General features: G+C 59.6%; 1 protein-coding gene across 1 annotated transcript in view; it reads left to right on the forward strand.

Moving 5' to 3' along the window:
• Positions 1-17,722, forward strand: part of LAMB3 (laminin subunit beta 3) — a 53,154-nt gene that overhangs the window by 32,504 nt on the left and 2,928 nt on the right. The window contains 18 exon segments of the mRNA XM_021063882.1: positions 253-444; positions 1,423-1,486; positions 1,875-2,041; positions 2,044-2,070; positions 4,141-4,261; positions 5,133-5,321; positions 6,534-6,689; positions 6,990-7,186; positions 7,521-7,632; positions 8,632-9,010; positions 10,088-10,248; positions 10,362-10,582; positions 10,851-11,048; positions 11,348-11,492; positions 14,473-14,680; positions 15,037-15,178; positions 15,549-15,725; positions 17,064-17,217. Of these exon segments, the coding sequence (XP_020919541.1) occupies positions 253-444; positions 1,423-1,486; positions 1,875-2,041; positions 2,044-2,070; positions 4,141-4,261; positions 5,133-5,321; positions 6,534-6,689; positions 6,990-7,186; positions 7,521-7,632; positions 8,632-9,010; positions 10,088-10,248; positions 10,362-10,582; positions 10,851-11,048; positions 11,348-11,492; positions 14,473-14,680; positions 15,037-15,178; positions 15,549-15,725; positions 17,064-17,217 (3,010 nt within the window).

Here is a 17,722-nt window from a genome sequence, read left to right on the forward strand (position 1 = left end):
TGGGCTGAGCTGGGGAGCTGCTTCAGGAGGGTCTCAGGAAGCAGAGTTGCCTTCCTTCCTTTCGGTGCTTCCCCCGGGGCAACCTCCTGGAGCCTGCGGTAGGCCTGGGTACCCCTGAGCCCACTTGCCCCAAGCGGCCCCCTTTCTGCATCCTCGCTGGGGCTCTCGGGCCACCAGCACCTCTTTAGGAGCCTTTTCGGTGATTGTCCCCTGGCGAGGTCGCCCAGGCCCCCGTGCTGTGTGTCTCCGCAGGGGCCCATGCCTGCCGGCCTGCTGATCGAGCGCTCCTCCGACTTCGGCAAGACCTGGCGGGTGTACCAGTACCTGGCTGCCGACTGCACCTCTGCCTTCCCGCGGGTCCGCCAGGGCCAGCCTCAGAGCTGGCAGGACGCTCGGTGCCAGCCTCTGCCCCAGAGGCCTGACGGGCGCCTGGATGGGGCCAAGGTAGGCAGAGGGGACCCTGAAAAAGCAGGCTCGGCAGAAGTCTCTGACATCCCATGGCTCGCAGGGCCACCCAGACTTGGGAGAATCCGTGAGAACCAGTCCCTTCCCCCAGGGAAGGAAGCCTTACGGTCCTTCCTGAGCTCCCTGATAACGACCCCTCTGGGCACCCCCGAACATCCCCTGCGCACCCTCTTTGCTGCCCAGGAGGGACTTTTCAGAAACACACTGAGTGCCCTGCACACCTGACCTGCGCGCTTCCCGAAGCCTCCCAGCCACGGTGGGATCTTTTCACTCCTGTCATCGCTGCCTTTTCCCTGGAAAGCCCTCGCGGGGCTGTGCTTTCTCTGGCTCAGGCTCGGGGAGCCCTGGGGCTGTGCGCCTCTTCCGTCTCTTCCGTCCCTGCCGTGGCCGCTCCTTGGTTACCCCCGTGCCCCATGCCCCGTGCGCATTGACCCCATCCCAGACCCCGCGTCAGAACACGGGCCTCTCCCGCCTCGCGGGAGGTTTGGATGTGGAAACCTTCCTGGGATGTGCAGATGAAGCCACATCCCGTGAGTGTGGGTTTCTTGTTTTTTTGTTTTTTAATCAAAAAGGAAAAGCACAGTTGACATTGGGGTGATCCTGCCCCATCCGAGCACCCGTGGGCTCTGGGCCGCCCCCTCACCCCGGTCTCTGGACCCTCATATGAATGTTACATGTCTTACTGTAATTTGTTGACACAGGGAAATCAGGAAATTCTTGGGCTAGCTCTCTTTTCATTGGAGAGGAGAGGTTGTGTACACACACACACACACACACACACACACACTCAGGCATCCAGGGCCCAGTGATCACCTTGCTCCCCCACGGTGATTGGGGAGCCCCTCAGGCTCCAGAGAAGAAGGCCCTCGCAGCAGTCTGAGGAGGCGGGCCACTGAACAGCGAGGAAGCCTCCAGTGTTTGGGGCACAGTCACCGCCCCCTTCCTCTCACTCTCTAGGTCCAACTCAAGCTTATGGATTTAGCCTCTGGGATCCAAGCAAGTCAGAGTCAAAAAATCCAAGGTCAGTGTGGCCGCTCCTCCCGCCTATGGGACTGCGGGTGGGGAACAAAGCCGGCTCACCCCCCAGATGGTGGACCTCGGGAACTAGATGGGCTGTCCTGGCTCGGCCAGCCCGGGGGGAGTTAACGCTTGCCCCGCCTGCCTGCTAGGGGGCTGTGATGGCCCCAGAAACTCAGAGGCGGGAGTCAGAGTGGAAGGGTCTTCTCTGTTGTGGGAGGGCTGGGGGCTGGGGAGGAGGGTTCCCGGAATGGCCTCAAGATGGCAGGGCAGGTGGGCAGGTGAGACCAGAATTCCTTTCCTTAGCATCCTGCCTTCTCTTTGCCTCTAACCTCCTTTCTTTTTTCTTCCCCCGCCTGCCCGCCCTCCTTATTTGATTCTCCGGCCCCCAGAGCTGGGGGAGATCACTAACTTGAGAGTCAACTTCACCAGGCTGGCCCCCCTGCCCCAGAGGGGCCGTCACCCGCCCAGCGCCTACTATGCTGTGTCGCAGCTGCGTCTGCAGGGGAGCTGCTTCTGTCACGGCCACGCTGACCGCTGCGCCCCCAACCCCAGAGCCCCGCTGCCGGCCCCTCCACCTCTGTGCAGGTGACAGCCCCGGGGAAGGGAGCAGGGAGGGAGAACCGGGGTGGCTGAGGCCCTCGGGGGCTTCGAAGGAGGGAGCACACTGCTCTGGGGATGAGAGTCTTGAGTGTTTTAGCAGTGGTGGAAAGAGCCTGAAGGATTACTCTTTCAAAGATCAGATTTGAAGCACCTCCTTCGACCTGCTTTATGGTTTGAGAAGATTTTTATTCAGTCACAGATAAGTGTATGTGCGGACGCTGTGGGGAGCTGAGGGCCACGCTTCTCAGCCCTGTCTACACATGACGTTTTCTGGGGCACTGAAAAAGCTGCTCAGACCTCCACCCTCAGTCACTCTGGTTTTACTACCCTTATTCAAAGCTCCCGAATGATTCTCACATGCTGCCAAGTTGAGAGCCACGGGTTTGGGGACTTGAAAGTCCCATCTGGGGGTGAGACGGGGGCAGAGTGAGAGCAGAGTCTAACCCAGAGGCTGGGTCCACCCCAGACCAGCTGAGTCTGAGGCATCATGGATGGAAGCCCGCAGGTCCAGCTTAACAAGCAACCGGGGACTTTGCTGTGAAGTCAAGCTCGAGAGCCAGCTTTGAGAGCCAGGAGGGGAGAGAGAAGCAGAGAGAGCTGTCAAGTTTCCTTTCTCTGGGCCTTCCATTCTCCTCTTCACACCTGGGAGTGCAGCCTTTGCCCCAGGGACAGAGGCACACGGCAAAATCACATAAAGCGGCCTGTCGGGGACATGCAGGTGACACAGCATCGGTCAGCTTTCTCCTTTCCGCTTCTGGCCCCGCTCTTGCCTCAGGCTGCAGAGGAGGCCAGAGGGAGATCAGCGCCTGGGAAGCCCCTCTCTTAGGGCCCATAAACGGAAGACCAGAGCACAGGCTGACCTAGGAGGAATACAATGTACTCTGGCATGTGGGGGAGGAAGGGGCCTGCCCAGCCTCGGCGGCTCTCCGGTCTGGCTGCACGGTAGAATCACCACTTTGAAAAGCACCAGGGCCTGGGCTCTGTCCCTGAGATTCAGACTGAATTCGGTCTGGGCGTCAGTATTTTTTTTTTTTTTTAAAGCTCCTCAGCTGACTCTGAAGTGCATCCAGGATTGAAATTCATGGACTGAGAGGGTCAGGGAAGGAGGGGCCGTTGCAGCTGGCGGGAGGTTGCTGGTGTGTAGAGAGAGGGACCTCCAGGCGGGAAGACAAACATCGGGAGAGGCCAGAAGGTGGAGATGGGGACTTGTCCAGGGAGCAGTGGTTCAGCCCGGCTGCGGCTACGCTGTTAGGAGCCCTGGGAGACGAGGTGGAGCAAACCAGACACACAGCCTCGATGCCAGCCTGCGGGTGGTGCTGAGCTTAATTTGGAAGACAATTAGCACACAATAGCTATTCTATTTTTATACCTTAATGAGTCTAGTAACAATTCATCATTGCAGTCTCATTAGCCAAACAACTGCAGTCATAGATTGTTGGAATGGAACTCTCTGGAGGGCCCCCAAGCTTCTATAATCACTCACAGCAAGGTGCTGCTTTGGACTGGGCAGCATGGGCGTGGCCAGGTGCAAGGCGGAGCTTTTAAAAGCCTGACTGGAGGAGCTCCCATCCTGGCTCGGGGGTTAATGAGCCTGGCTACTATCCATGAGGACTCGGGTTTGATCCCTGGCCTTGCTGCTCAGTGGATTAGGATCTGGCATTGCCGTGAGCTGTAGTGTATGTCGCAGATGCGGTTTGGATCCCATGTTGCTGTGGCTGTGGTGTAGGCAGGCAGCTGTAGCTCTGATTCGACCCCTAGCCTGGGAACCTCCATATGCCCTGGGTGTGGCCCTAAAAAGACAAAAGCCAAAAAAAAAAAAAAAAAAAAAACCTAACTGGAGGAGTAGCGCATGCACACATGCACAAACGCCCACACATACACACCCCCGCAAGCAGGCAGCTGGAGTGTCGCAGGAGCTGAGTGAGGGCTGGAGCTGGAGTCTGAGCTGGCTTCTGGGGTCTGAGCTGGGCAGGAGGATCAGGGCGGAGAGGGCAGGTCTGTCCCTGGGACTCCTCTGTGATAATTATTCCTGGTGACCGATGGCCCTTCTCCTAGGTCCACGAGGTCTGCGTCTGCCAGCACAACACAGCCGGCCCCAACTGTGAGCGCTGCGCGCCCTTCTATAACAACCAGCCCTGGAGCCCTGCCCATGACCAGGACCCCCACGAATGCCAAAGTATGAGCCTGGGACCAGCTGTCTGCAGTGGGGGGTGGGTGCTGGCCCCTCTGGGCCTTAGTGACCTCACCTGGGACACAGGGAGAATCCAGTCTTCATTTGTTATTTTTCAATTATTTTTTTGGGCCACGGCCGTGGCATGAAGTTCAGGGCCAGGGATTGAACCTGCACCATAGCAGTGACTGGAGCTGCTGCAGTGACAACGCCGGATCCTGAACCCACTGCACCACAAGGGAACTCCCGAGTCTTTTTCTTTAACCAAACCCAATTGCATCCTGTAACTTAAGCTTGCCTTGCTCTTTGGGGAAGGAGAGGGCATTTGATTGCATCCTCCCACTGCCCCGACCCTTCTCCTCTACCAGGCCTGGAGGGACCACGGCTTGGTCCATGCATCTGAGGCCACACACCTTCCGTGCTATCCCTGGGTCCCTCTTCTTCTGGCTTCTCCAGTGACCTTATCCTGTGTGGGATGTATCTAGTTCCCTGTTGTCATTCTTTCTACTTCAGATATACTCCTGGAGGGAGGGTCCTTCTCTGCATAAATGTGGGTGACAAGGGTCCCCCCGCCCAGAGAGGCAGTGACCCAGCAGGAGATCTGTGGTGCAGTGGGGGAGGGTTAGCATGGACCATTCAGAGGGCTCTCTCTTTGGCCTAAGATGGACATTATTCTTGGTTTAGTCAGGAGGCCCGACTTCTCTCTTTTCCTTTCTTGGAATAAACTACAGAAATCTCCCTGGGCTCCCGTGTACCTGTTTCCCAGGCCTGAGCATCTTGCAGAGTTGCCGGAACGCCGTGAGTCGGCGCTAGCGTGGTACATGCTTTGTAGACGGCATGGGACTGGTCACATAGCCCAGGGACTCTCCTTTTGCAGGGTGTGACTGCAACGGGCACTCAGAGACGTGTCACTTTGACCCCGCTGTGTTTGCCGCCAGCCAGGGGACACAGGGAGGTGTGTGTGACAACTGCCGGGACCACACTGAGGGCAAGAACTGTGAGCGTTGTCAGCTGCACTATTTCCGGAACCGGCGTCCTGGGGCTCCCATTCAGGAGACCTGCATCCGTGAGTAGGGCCTCCGGGGACCCACAGCATCGTCTGTCCTTTACTCTCCATCGGCTCTGGGCTCCACAGGCACATGTCCTGGGGGTACGCATGCTCTCAGGAAGCATGAAGACTTGGTTGTGTTCAGGACTTGCGGGTAATTGTCTTAACTTAGCTGTGCCCTTCTAAGCAAGTCACCTAAGCTCTCTGAACCATCAATCACTCAGTCAATCAGTTATTATATAGCCCTTACTTGGGGCATAGGAGAGGAAAAAATAAATATCAGATACAGTTCCTGCTGTCAAGAAAACACACATGCACGCGCGCGCGCACACACACACACACACACACACACACACACTGGTACTGTAAAGCATACACACATGAAAAGAGGGACGAAGTACTTTGTCCACATAGATGTTATAAAGTGGTTTGCTCCTTATTTTTCTGTTTCCACTGCCAACAAGAACCCTACTACGGCAGGGATTATTCTTGTATCCTCAGGTGCTCTAGCACAATGACAGGCAAATAACTGAGGTTCCAGGAATGTTCCTTGAATGAACAAATAAGTCACCCCTCCAGTGCGAGGGCCAGTGGAGAGAAAACAAAGGGATGGGAGCCCTCAGATTCAGGCGGGGTTTATTGGAAAAGACTTCGTAGGTGAATGGAGAGTCTCTGTTTTGAGAGCCACGCAAGGACCCAAGCGTGGGGATGGCAGGAAGGTGGCTCGCTTCCTGTTGGTGTCTGTTCAGGGCAAGAGTGAGGAGGGCTTGTGACTCGGACTTCTGTCTCCAGCACGTAGTTGCCGTGTGACCTTGAGTGTGTCCTTGGAACATCTCTGAGCCTCAGTTTCCTCATCTGTTCAGTAGGGATAAGCCTCTCAGGATTATCGTGAGGATTACACGGGGCAGCAGGCAGAGGGCCCAGCGCAGTGTTTGCCGCAGCGTCGTTGTTCAGTAAATAAAGCCCATGAAAACCTTCATGGCGCTGAACAGGTGCTGAGCTTGGCAGCTCCGCAGCTAGTCCTCCTGTGAGTGCTGTAGGATTCTCTCTGTTTTATAGATGAGGAAACCGGGCACAGAGGCTTCAATAACCAGACCCAGGCTGTGAGGCTGTAAAAGCCAGTGAGTGGTGGGACAAGGCTTCGAACCAGGAAGTCTGACTTCTGGCACGTGCTCTTAACTCTCTGCTTTTCTCTTTATCCCTCCTGCAACGGCTGCCTTTGTCTCACAGCCTGCGAGTGTGATCCGGATGGAGCCGTGCCGGGTGCTCCCTGTGACCCCGTGACCGGGCAGTGTGTGTGCAAGGAGCATGTGCAGGGGGAACGCTGTGATCTCTGCAAACCAGGATTTACAGGGCTCACCTACGCCAATCCGCAAGGCTGCCACCGTGAGTAGGGGGCCCGGCTGCCAGGGCGTGGGGCAGGTGACCTTGGGCCTCCAGACGTGTCGCTGGTCCTGCTCACTGTGCTGAGTGCTGGGAGCTATGCCACTCTCCTCCAGCAGGTGGCAGCACGGGCCCAGGTTGGAAGGTGGGTGGCCAGACAGCCAGGTGCTGGGACTGGTGGGCAAGTGGGGTGACCTTGAGTCAGCAGGGTTATCTGGAGGGGACAGCCCTGCCTGGGTCTTTTCCCTGGGGGGAGTTGGGGTGGCCCCTCCCCCCAGCCCAGCAGCGCTCCCTCCTGTGCAGGCTGTGACTGCAGCGTCCTGGGCGCCCGGCGGGACATGCCCTGTGATGAGGAGAGTGGGCGCTGCCTGTGTCTGCCCCACGTGGTGGGCCCCAAATGTGACCAGTGTGCTCCCCACCACTGGAAGCTGGCCAGCGGCCGGGGCTGCGAGCCGTGTGCCTGCGACCCACACAACTCCCTCAGCCCCCAGTGCAACCAGGTACTTGGGACCTGGGGGCCCCTTGGCAGGGAAGGGGTCCTGCCCGCCAACCTGCCTCCTCTCTGCCTGCCCTTCTGGGCCTTTCCAAGGTTGGGCTGGGCTGCTTCTGTCCCCATTCCTCTGGCGAGGCCACCAAGTGTCCCTCTGTCTGCGGCTCTAAGCCTTTGGCAATGGCACGTTCGCACACCTTCTGCAGGGCTTGTGCTGTGTGCTATGGGCTATGCCACTCTCCAGGTTCTGGGCTTGGACCTCAGAACTTGCATCCCAGCGGCAGCCCTTGATTTGGGGGGGCACGGGGGAGACTCAGCCCCCTGACTGGGCTCTCCTCCCACAGTTCACAGGGCAGTGCCCCTGCCGGGAAGGGTTTGGTGGCCTGACCTGCAGCACTGCGGCCATCCGCCTGTGTCCCGACAGGACCTACGAGGACGTGGCCACGGGATGCCGAGGTGCGAGCGCTGAGCAGGGGCCTCTGGGACTGGGGGTTGGGCTCGTGGGGGCGTGTGCAGCCTGCGGTGCGGGAGGGCATTCCCCCACTGGGACACAGCGGTGAGCCCTGTGACCCGTGGGAGCGCTCGCTCCCCACCGCTGCCCCTGGCTGACGTCAGGTCACCCCACGGGCCCATGTCGCCGTGGCAGGAGGGCCACTGTGTCCCCACTTCCCTGAGGATCATTTCCCAGGAGCCACCTCCAGGACTGTCCTCCCCTCTCCCACCGGCATGGGTGGAGAAAGCGAGTCCCCAGGGGCTCTCAGTTGACAAGTGGTGACAAGGGCAGGCAGACCTGGGGCTGGTCTCAACTCTGTCCCTTGGGGTGTCATCACCCCTCTTTGCACCTCAGTTTCCTCATCTGAGAAAGGGGTGTGCTGCCTCAGCTACTTCAGCTAGAAGAATGGAAAACAAGTGTGCGAACTGCTGCAGCTTGGGTGTGACGGAAGGTCGCAGGCGTTAGTGGGCACCCCTGAAAGTGAGCCTTAGAACGGTGCCTGGCACTAGACGTAGGAGCCGCTGCCTGAGGGCTTGCTGGCCTTGTTCCTGTACTGGGATTTCATTCCGGCCCTGACAGTCTTATTCTAAGTCTGACAGACCCTGAGGACAGAACTCCCTTTTTTTTTTTTTTTTTTTTTTTGCTTTTTAGGGCCGCACCTGCAGCATATGGAGGTTCCCAGGCTAGGGATGGAATCAGAGCTACAGCTGCCGGCCTACACCACAGCCGCAGCAATGTAGGATCTGAGCCTTGTCTGCAACCTACACCACAGCTCACAGCAATACTGAATCCTTAACCTGCGGAGCGAGGTCAGGGATCGAACCCGTGTCCTCATGGATGCTGGTTGGATTTGTTTCTGCTGAGCCACATTGGGAACTCCCAGAACTCCTGCCTAGGCTCTCACCACCAGACACCTGATCTTCCTGAGCCCTGGCCTCTGACTGTCATTTCTCCCGCCCTAGCCTGTGACTGTGACTTCCGGGGAACCGAGGGGCCGGGCTGCGACAAGGCCTCGGGCCGTTGCCTCTGCCGCCCCGGCTTGACCGGGCCACGCTGTGACCAGTGCCAGCGAGGCTACTGTGACCGATACCCGGTGTGCGTGGCCTGCCACCCCTGCTTCCAGACCTACGATGCTGGCCTCCAGGAGCGGGCCCTCCGCCTCCGCAGCCTCGGCAACGCCACCGCCAGCCTGCGGCCCGGGCTGGGCTTCGAGGACCTCAGCCTGGCCTCCCAGATGCAGGACGCCAAGAGCAAGATGGAGCAGATCCAAGCGGTCCTCGGTGGCGCCGTGGTCACGGAGCGGGAGGTGGCCCAGGTGGCCAAGGCCATCTTCTCCCTCAGGTTACTCGCTCTCCCTGCCAAGCCACGGGGCAGACGAGAAAGGCCACGCGGGTCCACATGAGCACATAGGGCCCTTCCTGCCACCCCCACGGCCCTCCTGCCCACAGAGCCTTTCCACGGACGCCTCTCTTTTATCTGTCCCACCTGTCCCGGGGGTCGGTGTGGAGGGTGTCGTTACTTGTTTTGTGGATGAGGAAATAGGTGGGTGAGGAGAAGAGCGGGGAGCGCAGCCCCGAGCCCGAGCCCCGCTCTTTCAAGTGCCCGGCACTGCCTGTGGGAGGGAGGGTCAGGTCTGGATTAGTCACCTGGCGGGGGCACCCGAGAGGCAGGCCTCTAAAAATAACTCGCCTTTGCCTTTGGAGTGGGAGGCGTCCCACCCCCGGGCCCCCTCCTGCCCCTGGAGGGGCTGTTTGGTGAGGTTTGGTTCTGGAGGTTTTCACAATGCATTTGCCTTCCCCAAGTGTGTGCTGACTGCGGGGCCCAGAGCCATCCAGCCATCTGTATGCGCAATTGACCTTGGTCCCAAAGCTCTGTAGGGTGTTGGCAGCCTTCAGTGGGTTGGGCACATAGGCCTGCAGGGACCTTCCAGAAGGATGGTCCATGCCCAGCAAAGCCGGATGTGGAGATTGGGAGGCTGGTGGGAGGGGATGTGGTGCGTGGAGCTGCAGAGGCCTGGGAGCGAGGACCCCTGAGAGCTCAGTGGTCCTGGGCGGGGCACCCCTGCAGGTGGAGGCGGCCAGCAGGCAGCAGCTAAGGGAGCTCTGGGGGGAGCCTGGGCGGTGCAGGCCGTGGCTGACGTCAGCTGCAGCAGGAAGGAAGGGTCAGCCTGCAGGGGGCCGAGGAGGAAGGGCTTGGGAGGCCTGGGGAGGGCGAGATTTTGATGGATCCGCTGCAGCAGGAGGGACAGAGGGAGGGAGGCTGTGTCAGCCTTTGCACAGCAGAAGCCGCTTCAGCCTGTGGCTTTGGCTGAAGACCTCTCTTTTTTTCTGACTGGGGTGATTTCTCTGAGGGGATGGCTGGTTCTGGGGAGACAGCCCCCGCCCCCCGTATCTTAGTGGAAGCTTCTCTCCACCTCAGGCAGACGCTCCAGGCCCTGCAGCCGGATCTGCTCCCGGAGGAGAAGACTTTTCTGCTCCCAGGAGACCTGGAGAATCTGGATAGAAACCTCAATCGCCTCCTTGTTCTGTATCAGAGCAAGAAGGAGCAGTTTGAAAAAATAAGCACTGCCGATCCTTCAGGTGGGGAGGGGTCCCGAGACCCCGCGCCACGCCACGCCTCGTCTCGCCTCTGCTGCTTCTCCGGCTCCAGGCCTCCGGAGCCAGGGTCAGCTGGACTCCCCCTCTTCCCGCAGGAGCCTTCCGGATGCTGAGCGCGGCGTACCAGCGCTCATCCCAGGCCACTCAGAAGGTCTCGGACAGCTCCCGCCTGCTGCTGCGGCTCAGGGACGGCCGCAGAGAGGCGGAGGGGCTGGTGCAGCAGGTGGTGCGAGAAGCAGGCGCCGGTGGCCCCCAGCTCGTGGCCCTGAAGCTGGAGATGGCCTCTTTGCCGGATCTGACATCCGCCATCAACAAGGTGACTCTGTCCTGGAGCCCCACTTCCTGGCCCCCGGCCCCAACCTGTCACTCACCCCCTGCTGCTCCACACGTCCCACCGAGGGACATAACCTACCGAACCCATCCCGACCCCTGGCCCCACATGGTATGCTCAGCAGTTACCAAGGAAACAAATTTCTGGTGCCCAGTTGCCATGGAGATGTCTGGCTGTTGGTTTCCCAGGTGTGGGATGGGAGTGGTTTTAGCGGACCTTGGGGACCCTCTTTGATGCCCGCATCTCCCCACAGCTCTGTGGGGGCTCCAGGCAGACGCCTTGCACCGCAGGAGCATGCCCCGGCGAGCTGTGTCCCCGAGACAATGGCACCACCTGTGGCTCCCAGTGCAAAGGTGCTCTCCCCAGGGCAGGGGGCGCCTTCCGGACGGCAGGGCAGGTGGCCGAGCAGCTGCGGGGCTTCAACGTCCAGCTCCAGCAGACCAGACAGATGGTAGGTGCCCCTGAGGTGGGGTGGGCACACCTAGGAGAGGCAGAGGGGACAGAGCTCCTGTTTTGCCGCCAGGAGGCGAAAGCGCAGAGATATCAGGTGACTCCCCGGCGGCCCCACAGCAAGTGAGAGAGAGCGTTTGAGGCCAGCATCTCACAGCCTTTCTTCCAGGGCCAAAGCGAGTTAGTTACACATGGTTCCCAGGTCGATCTTGCGTAGCAGGTGCCCACAGAATCCTTGGGGGCTGCTGGGGGGCTCTCCTGGGGCTCTGGCTACTGCTGAGCCGGAGCACGTGTCAGCAGATCCAGGCGGTGGAGGAAGCCGCCTCAAAGGTGCAGGCCGATGCTCGGCGCCTGGAGACGCAGGTGAGCACCAGCCGCACGCGGATGGAGGAAGATGTCAGCCGCACGCAGTTCCTCATCCAGCAGGTCCGGGACTTCCTCTCAGGTGAGCCCGTACCCACCTTCTGCCGGGCCGATGTTCGGACTGCTGCCTGTCCCCAGCGCCCCACCCCCTGTCCCTGAGCCCATTCACCCATCAGCTGCCTCCTTCCCTGGTCTCCATGCCCCCGGGCCGGCCCTGTCACTCTCCGGCCAGCTGCCGTGGCCCCTGGGTGTCCTCCCACCTCCTTCCTGCCCCCTCACCTCCCGTTCTCTGCAGGACAGCCTGAAAGCTCTTTGAAAAATGTGTTAAGTGGCGTCACAGCCCCCTCATACCTGAAGTCCTCCCTGGCTTCCTCTTGTTCTTGCAGTCCACTCCCAGCTCCCCATCACGGCCTCTGTCACCCCCGGCTGTGGCCTGCGTCCTCATCCCTTTGCTCACGAACCCTCCTGGAACAGGCCAGGCTCTTGCCAGCCTCGGAGGCCTTCGAGCTCTGCCTGGAAACCCTGTCTCCAAGCTGCTGATTCTTGCCCTGCCTCCCACTCTGGGTCTGAATGTCTCCCTGGAGAGGCCTTTCCCGACCACCTGATGGCGTCACCTGCCCAAAGCCCTCTGCAGCCTGGTCTTCTCGGCCCTGCCCTGAGCCTGCTGCGGCCGTTGAATCCATCCATGAGTGTAGGGCTGGTCTCTCCACTAGACCCGAAACGCCGAGGGGCCAGAGATGGTTGTCTGGTGCTTTGTGTCCCTGGAGTCTAGTATAAGGCCAGGCCCAGAAAAGTGCCCAGTGTTGGTTGAATGAATAAACGAACCCAGTCCCTCCCTGGCCAACCTGGGGATGGGAAGGCTCCCTGGACAGGACGCAGGAAGGCTGCAGGCCTTGGGGCAAGTTGCTTTCCTCTTTGCCTCACCTTTCGCTTATGCCCACCAGGAAGATGGCATTTCACAGGTTTATCCAGGAATCAAGCAACTGATGTAAAAGTCCAGGTGCCTCAGGAATACGAACTGACATTCTTAGACTTCTGTCCCCGCCGGGGACTTTGCTTGGCTGGGGCCCCAGTTAACATGAGCTGAGGGTCTGGTGTAACGACAGTCATGCTTCCTGCTGCTCTTGTGGTGTCTTTGCTCCAAGAGCCAGCGTCCCCTCGTGAGTGCAGGTGGCAGGTTGGAGGAATGTGGGGAGAGTCTGCTGAGGTGCTCCAGCTACTCAGCCTCCCAGGGAGCCCCAGGACGGGGGAGAGTGTCCCCTGGATGCGGAGACAGTGCCTGACAACCAGGGATGAAGGGACCAGCCACGGTTTGGGGCCTAGACTCACAGATAAGGGAGGTTCCCCCGAGTGAAGCCGAGTGAGGCTGGATGGCACCCCACCTGCATCCTCCCCGGTCCGGGGGTGGCAGGTGGGTCGGAAGCAGCCTGTGCTTTCCAGCCACCTGCTGCCTGTCACTCAGGGCTGTGCTTCCCTGTTCCATTGAGTTTTGAGCATCATGAAGGTAGGGACCAGGTCCAGTTTGATGGGCAGCCTCAGCTCCCCCCCTAGTGCTGTTCAGAGCAGTCAGCGTTTGCTGAACCCAGCCTAGACAGAGCAGCCCCTGAAACTGGGGCTAACTCCGACCAAGCCCGTAGTGATGAATGCAGTGAAGTGATGCAGGACCAAGGAAGGGCCGGAGCAGGCGGGAGCTTGCTGGCCCTGGGAGCCATTATGGGGAAGGCACCTATAAGCTTTGTTTGGAGAATAGGATTCTGGGTTGAGGCGAGAGAGACGGTGGTGGTCTCTATGGGGTGGTCCTCGGGAAAGCTCGTAGCTGGGGAAAGCCCACTGTGTTAGCTTCAGCCGCAGTTATGCCTCGGGCTCCTTGAGGTGCACAGCAGTAAAGCGGCACAGCTTCCATCTTCCAGCTATGTCCGTCCATGGGCATGAGGAGGGCACGGGGTCTGGGGCCGGTACAGCCAGCTGACGAGGAAGCCCTCAGATTGCAGAGGAAGGCTGGGCCTGGGGCCCCAGCAGAGGTCAAGTCTCAGGGCAAGCATCTGGGGGGGGGGCGGGGGGCCCTTCCCAACATGTCAGTACCCGTGGCATCTGTCCAGGTGACCGTGGGGACGAGATGCCGTGTCTGTACTCCTGACCCCCCTCTCTGAGCCAGAGGTGGTTTCCCTGTTCCATTCAGTTCTGAGCATCATGAAGGTAGGGACCAGGTCCAGTCTGATGCTCAGTGACTGCTTCCTTTCCTCCGTTGGGATTGGGGGTTGTTATTCCCATTTCACAGACCAGGACACTGAGTTCAGAGAAGCCAGCGGACTTGCCCAGGTTGCTGGGATAGCAGAGGCGAGCCCAGGGCCTGGAGCCCTTTCAGTCATGCATTCACCGCACAGATGGAGTGCCTCCAAGCGCCAGGGGCTGGGCTAGCTGTGGATGAGAGCCGGTGCCTGCCCTCACGTTGCTTGCCGTCTGGTGGGGAAACGACAGGAAACCTGCTAAATGAATTAAGCGTTGGGCACGTGGGTGGTGATAAACGTTAGAGGGAAGGATGAAGCCAAGAAGGGGGATAAGGAGTGTGGGCAGAGGGCGGAGGCTGCGGTTCTGGACTGGGTGCCCTGGGCCGGCCTTTCAGAGGTGAGGTGTCAACAAAGCCCTGACCGTCTTGATCCAGCTTTGCAGAAATGAGCCCTCTGGCCAGAGGAGGGGCACGGGGAAGGGGATGAATGCCAAGGAAGCGGTTCCAGTTCCTGGCTGGTCTCCCCACTTGAGGGCGGATGGTGTCTGTACGTTGTTCAGTACCAGCTGTCTCGCACCTCCTCCTCCTCCCCAGTTTCCTGTGGCGCCACTTAGTTGCCACAGCTGTGCCTGCAGCCATCCTCCCACAGCAGCAAGCCCGGAAATTCTCAGGGCAAGGACGCCCAAGTGTGCCTGGAGGGGGCAGAAGCTCCTTGGGCAGCAGGGGCAGAGATGCCAGGGTGGTGCTGCCCACGGGTACCGCGCAGCTGGAGAGGCGTCTGATCTTTGAGAGGCTGGCTGGGCTCCCCCAGTCTGACGGACGGCTTGTCTTCCAGACCCTGACACTGACGCGGCCACCATCCAGGAGGTCAGCGAGGCCGTGCTGGCCCTGTGGCTGCCCACGGACTCGGCCACGGTCCTGCGGAAGATGAACGAGATCCAGGCCATCGCGGCCCGGCTCCCCAACGTGGACCTGGTGCTGTCCCAGACCAAGCAGGACATCGCGCGGGCTCACAGGCTCCAGGCCGAGGCTGAGCAGGCCAGGTGTGGCCCTGGGCCCTGAACTTCTCCCAGGACAAGGCTGAGGTTTTGCACCCTAACTCTGTGACTAGAAGCAAGAGGGGAGCCTCTGCAAGTCAGAGTGGTGCCGGGGGCAGGGAGGTGATAGGCAGCGCCCAGGGTCAGCTGGCCACGGCCCCATCTTCCGTGTTAGGAACGGAGCCCAGAGGCTGCCTCCGACCTACCTGCTTGGTGGAGGCCGAGGATGGAAAAGCTCCCGAGTTGTTACTCGCCTTTCGGCCGGGAAGGATGCTCTGCGGGACTGGGGAGTGAGTTGGACCGCACGTCTCTTCATTCACTGGGCACCCCTTCTCCCCTGCCCTGTGCTCCCTTCGCCGCAGGAGCCGGGCGCACGCCGCCGAGGGCCAGCTGGAGGATGTGGTGGGGAACCTGCAGCAGGGCACCGTGGCGCTGCAGGAGGCACAGGACACCATGCACGGCACCCGCCGCTCCCTGCAGCTCATCCAGGACAGGGTTGCCGAGGTGAGGCGTCGAGTGGGGAAGGAATAGACTCAGGCGCAAGGCATCGGGGATGCCAGAGAGGGACCTGGGTGCAAACCAAGCTGGGGTCCTCAGGAAGGCGGGCCACCGGCCTGGGGCCTGGCCTTGAGCCTGTGGTTTTCTGGACTCACGGCTGGTGCTGAAGCCGGGGTGAGCTCTGAGCTACAGCAGGCGTGGGGGGACAGCAGAGCTGGAAAAGCGGGGAGGACTGTGGGTGCCGGGGGCAGAGAGGGGATGGGGGAGCGTCCTGACTGGAGAGAGCTTTTGTGCCCTGACGAGTTGGAGGAAAGAAGGATGAAGACCACCGCCTAGGACACCCACCCTGAACCCCGGTCTGTTTCTCTCCACAAAGGTTCAGCAGGTGCTGGGGCCAGCAGAGAGACTGGTGATGGACAGGATGGAGCAGCTGGGTGGCCTCCGAGCGCGGATGGAGGAGCTTAGCCTCCAGGCCAGGCTGCAGCAGGCGCAGGCGGCCCAGGCCCGGCAGCTGGCAGAGGAGGCCAGCGAGCAGGCGCTGAGTGCCCAGGAGGTACAGAGACGGCAGTTAGCCCTGGGAAGCACAGCCAGCGGGAGCAGGAGAGGACGCTGTGCGCTTTATAGGACTATAGGCTCCAAAGCACTCAGGGTAGAAGTTATTCTAAAATATCCGGAAGGGGCTTCAGTTTTAATGCAGACCTGGCCAGGCCCCCGAAGTCTCCCTCTGGCTGCCTCTGGTGGAGCTGGTTCAGGGATGTTGGAAAGAGCTAGTCCAGTCCCTCTCCTTTCACAGATGAAGTGGGTGACTGTCCAGGGCTCAAGCTCATGGGCAAAGCAGGTGTCTTGACACCTGATCTGGAGCCTGTCCTCTGTAATGGCTACCCAGCCCAGACAGACACTCTTTTTTTTTCTCTCTCTTTCTTTTTAATCTTTTTTTTCTCTTTCTTTTTAATCTTTTTTTTTCTCTTTCTTTTTAATCTTTTTTTTTATCTTTCTTTTTCATCTTTTTTTTTATCTTTCTTTTTCATCTTTTTTTTTAAATCTTTTTTTCTTTTTAATCTTTTTTTTTTTTCTTTTCTTTTTTGGCTGCCCTGCGGTGTATGGAGTTCCCAGGCCAGGGATCAGATCCAAGCTGTGGTGACCAATGCCAGATCCTTTAACCCACTGCACCCAGTGGGAGATCCAGCCTGTGTCCTGGTGCTGTAGAGATGCCACCCGTTCTGTCGCACAACCGCAGGAACTCTCTGACAGACACTCTTTTTTTTTTTTTTTTTTTTTTTTTTTTTTTTTTTTGTCCTTTTGCCTTTTCTTGAGCTGCTCCCGGGGCATATGGAGGTTCCCAGGCTAGGGGTCTAATTGGACCTAGCCTACGCCAGAGTCACAGCAACACGGGATCTGAGCCGCATCTGTGACCTACGCCACAGCTCATGGCAACACTGGATCCATAACCCACTGAGTGAGGCCAGGGATCGAACCCACAACCTCATGGTTCCTAGTCAGATTCGTTAACCACTGCTCCACGACAGGAACTCCTGACAGACACTCTTGACTTAGCCCAGCCTGAGCCCCATCGCTGTCAGAATTAGATCAGGGAGAAGAGCAAAGAGCCATCCTCGGTGTCTGCAGGGCCGAGCTGCCCAGGGTACTGTGTGGGGACAGCTGGGTGCCTGGCCCTGCCCTGGAGGTGAGGAGGGAAACGTGGGAGTTCAGGTGCGGTTCGAGGCCCAGGGGTTAACAGGCAGAACCCACCCCTTGGGGACAGTGGGAGGAGCCCGCTTCATCTCGGTGGCCTCATCTGGGTGATGTCAAGTCCTTTAGCCAAAGTCTTTCGGACTTTGCAGGATGAGGGTGGAGGCTGCGGCTGCTGCTGCCACCGTCCTTCCTTTTTCAGGGATTTGAGAGAATAAAGCAAAAATACGCGGAGCTGAAGGACCGGTTGGGCCGGAGCCCCAGGCTGGGCGAGCAGGGCGGCCGGATCCTGAGCGTCAAGATGGAGGCGGAGGAGCTCTTCGGGGAGGCCGTGGCCATGATGGACAGGATGAAGGGTGAGGGCGCTTCCTGGGCTTGCGCGCGGGGCACCCCGAAGGCCGGGCTTCTCACTCAGGGCTTCCCAGGCCCGCTCTTGTGGAAGCTAGCAGGGCTCAGGGAGTGAGGTCAAGCCGGATTTCCCGAGCACCCAGGGAGTGTGAGGCCTCGAACGGAGCGGTGAGGGGTCCGGGGATGCTCACAGGCGAGGCCTGCCCTCGAGAAGCCTGCGGTCCCCATGGGCCCGTTTTTCTTATTGGCTCCAGCTTCATGAGCCCGTATGTAACAGCACCAGGAGGTCTGGGGTGAAAGCCCGAATCATCAGAGCGCCAGGGCTTCAGAGCGTAGATGAGAAAGGTCAGAGAGAAGTCTTCAGGGAAGGTAACGTTCAAAAAAGATAAAATCTGAAGTGGACCGGAAGGATGTGTAGGCCCGGGAGAGGCTGCAAGGAAGAGGGGGGACGCGAAGGCAGGTTGGGCGCCCGTTCTGAGGCTGCAGGCAGGACCACCAGCTGGAGAGGAGGTT

Source organism: Sus scrofa, chromosome 9 (assembly GCF_000003025.6).
Source record: "Sus scrofa isolate TJ Tabasco breed Duroc chromosome 9, Sscrofa11.1, whole genome shotgun sequence".
Lineage (NCBI taxonomy): Eukaryota > Metazoa > Chordata > Mammalia > Artiodactyla > Suidae > Sus > Sus scrofa.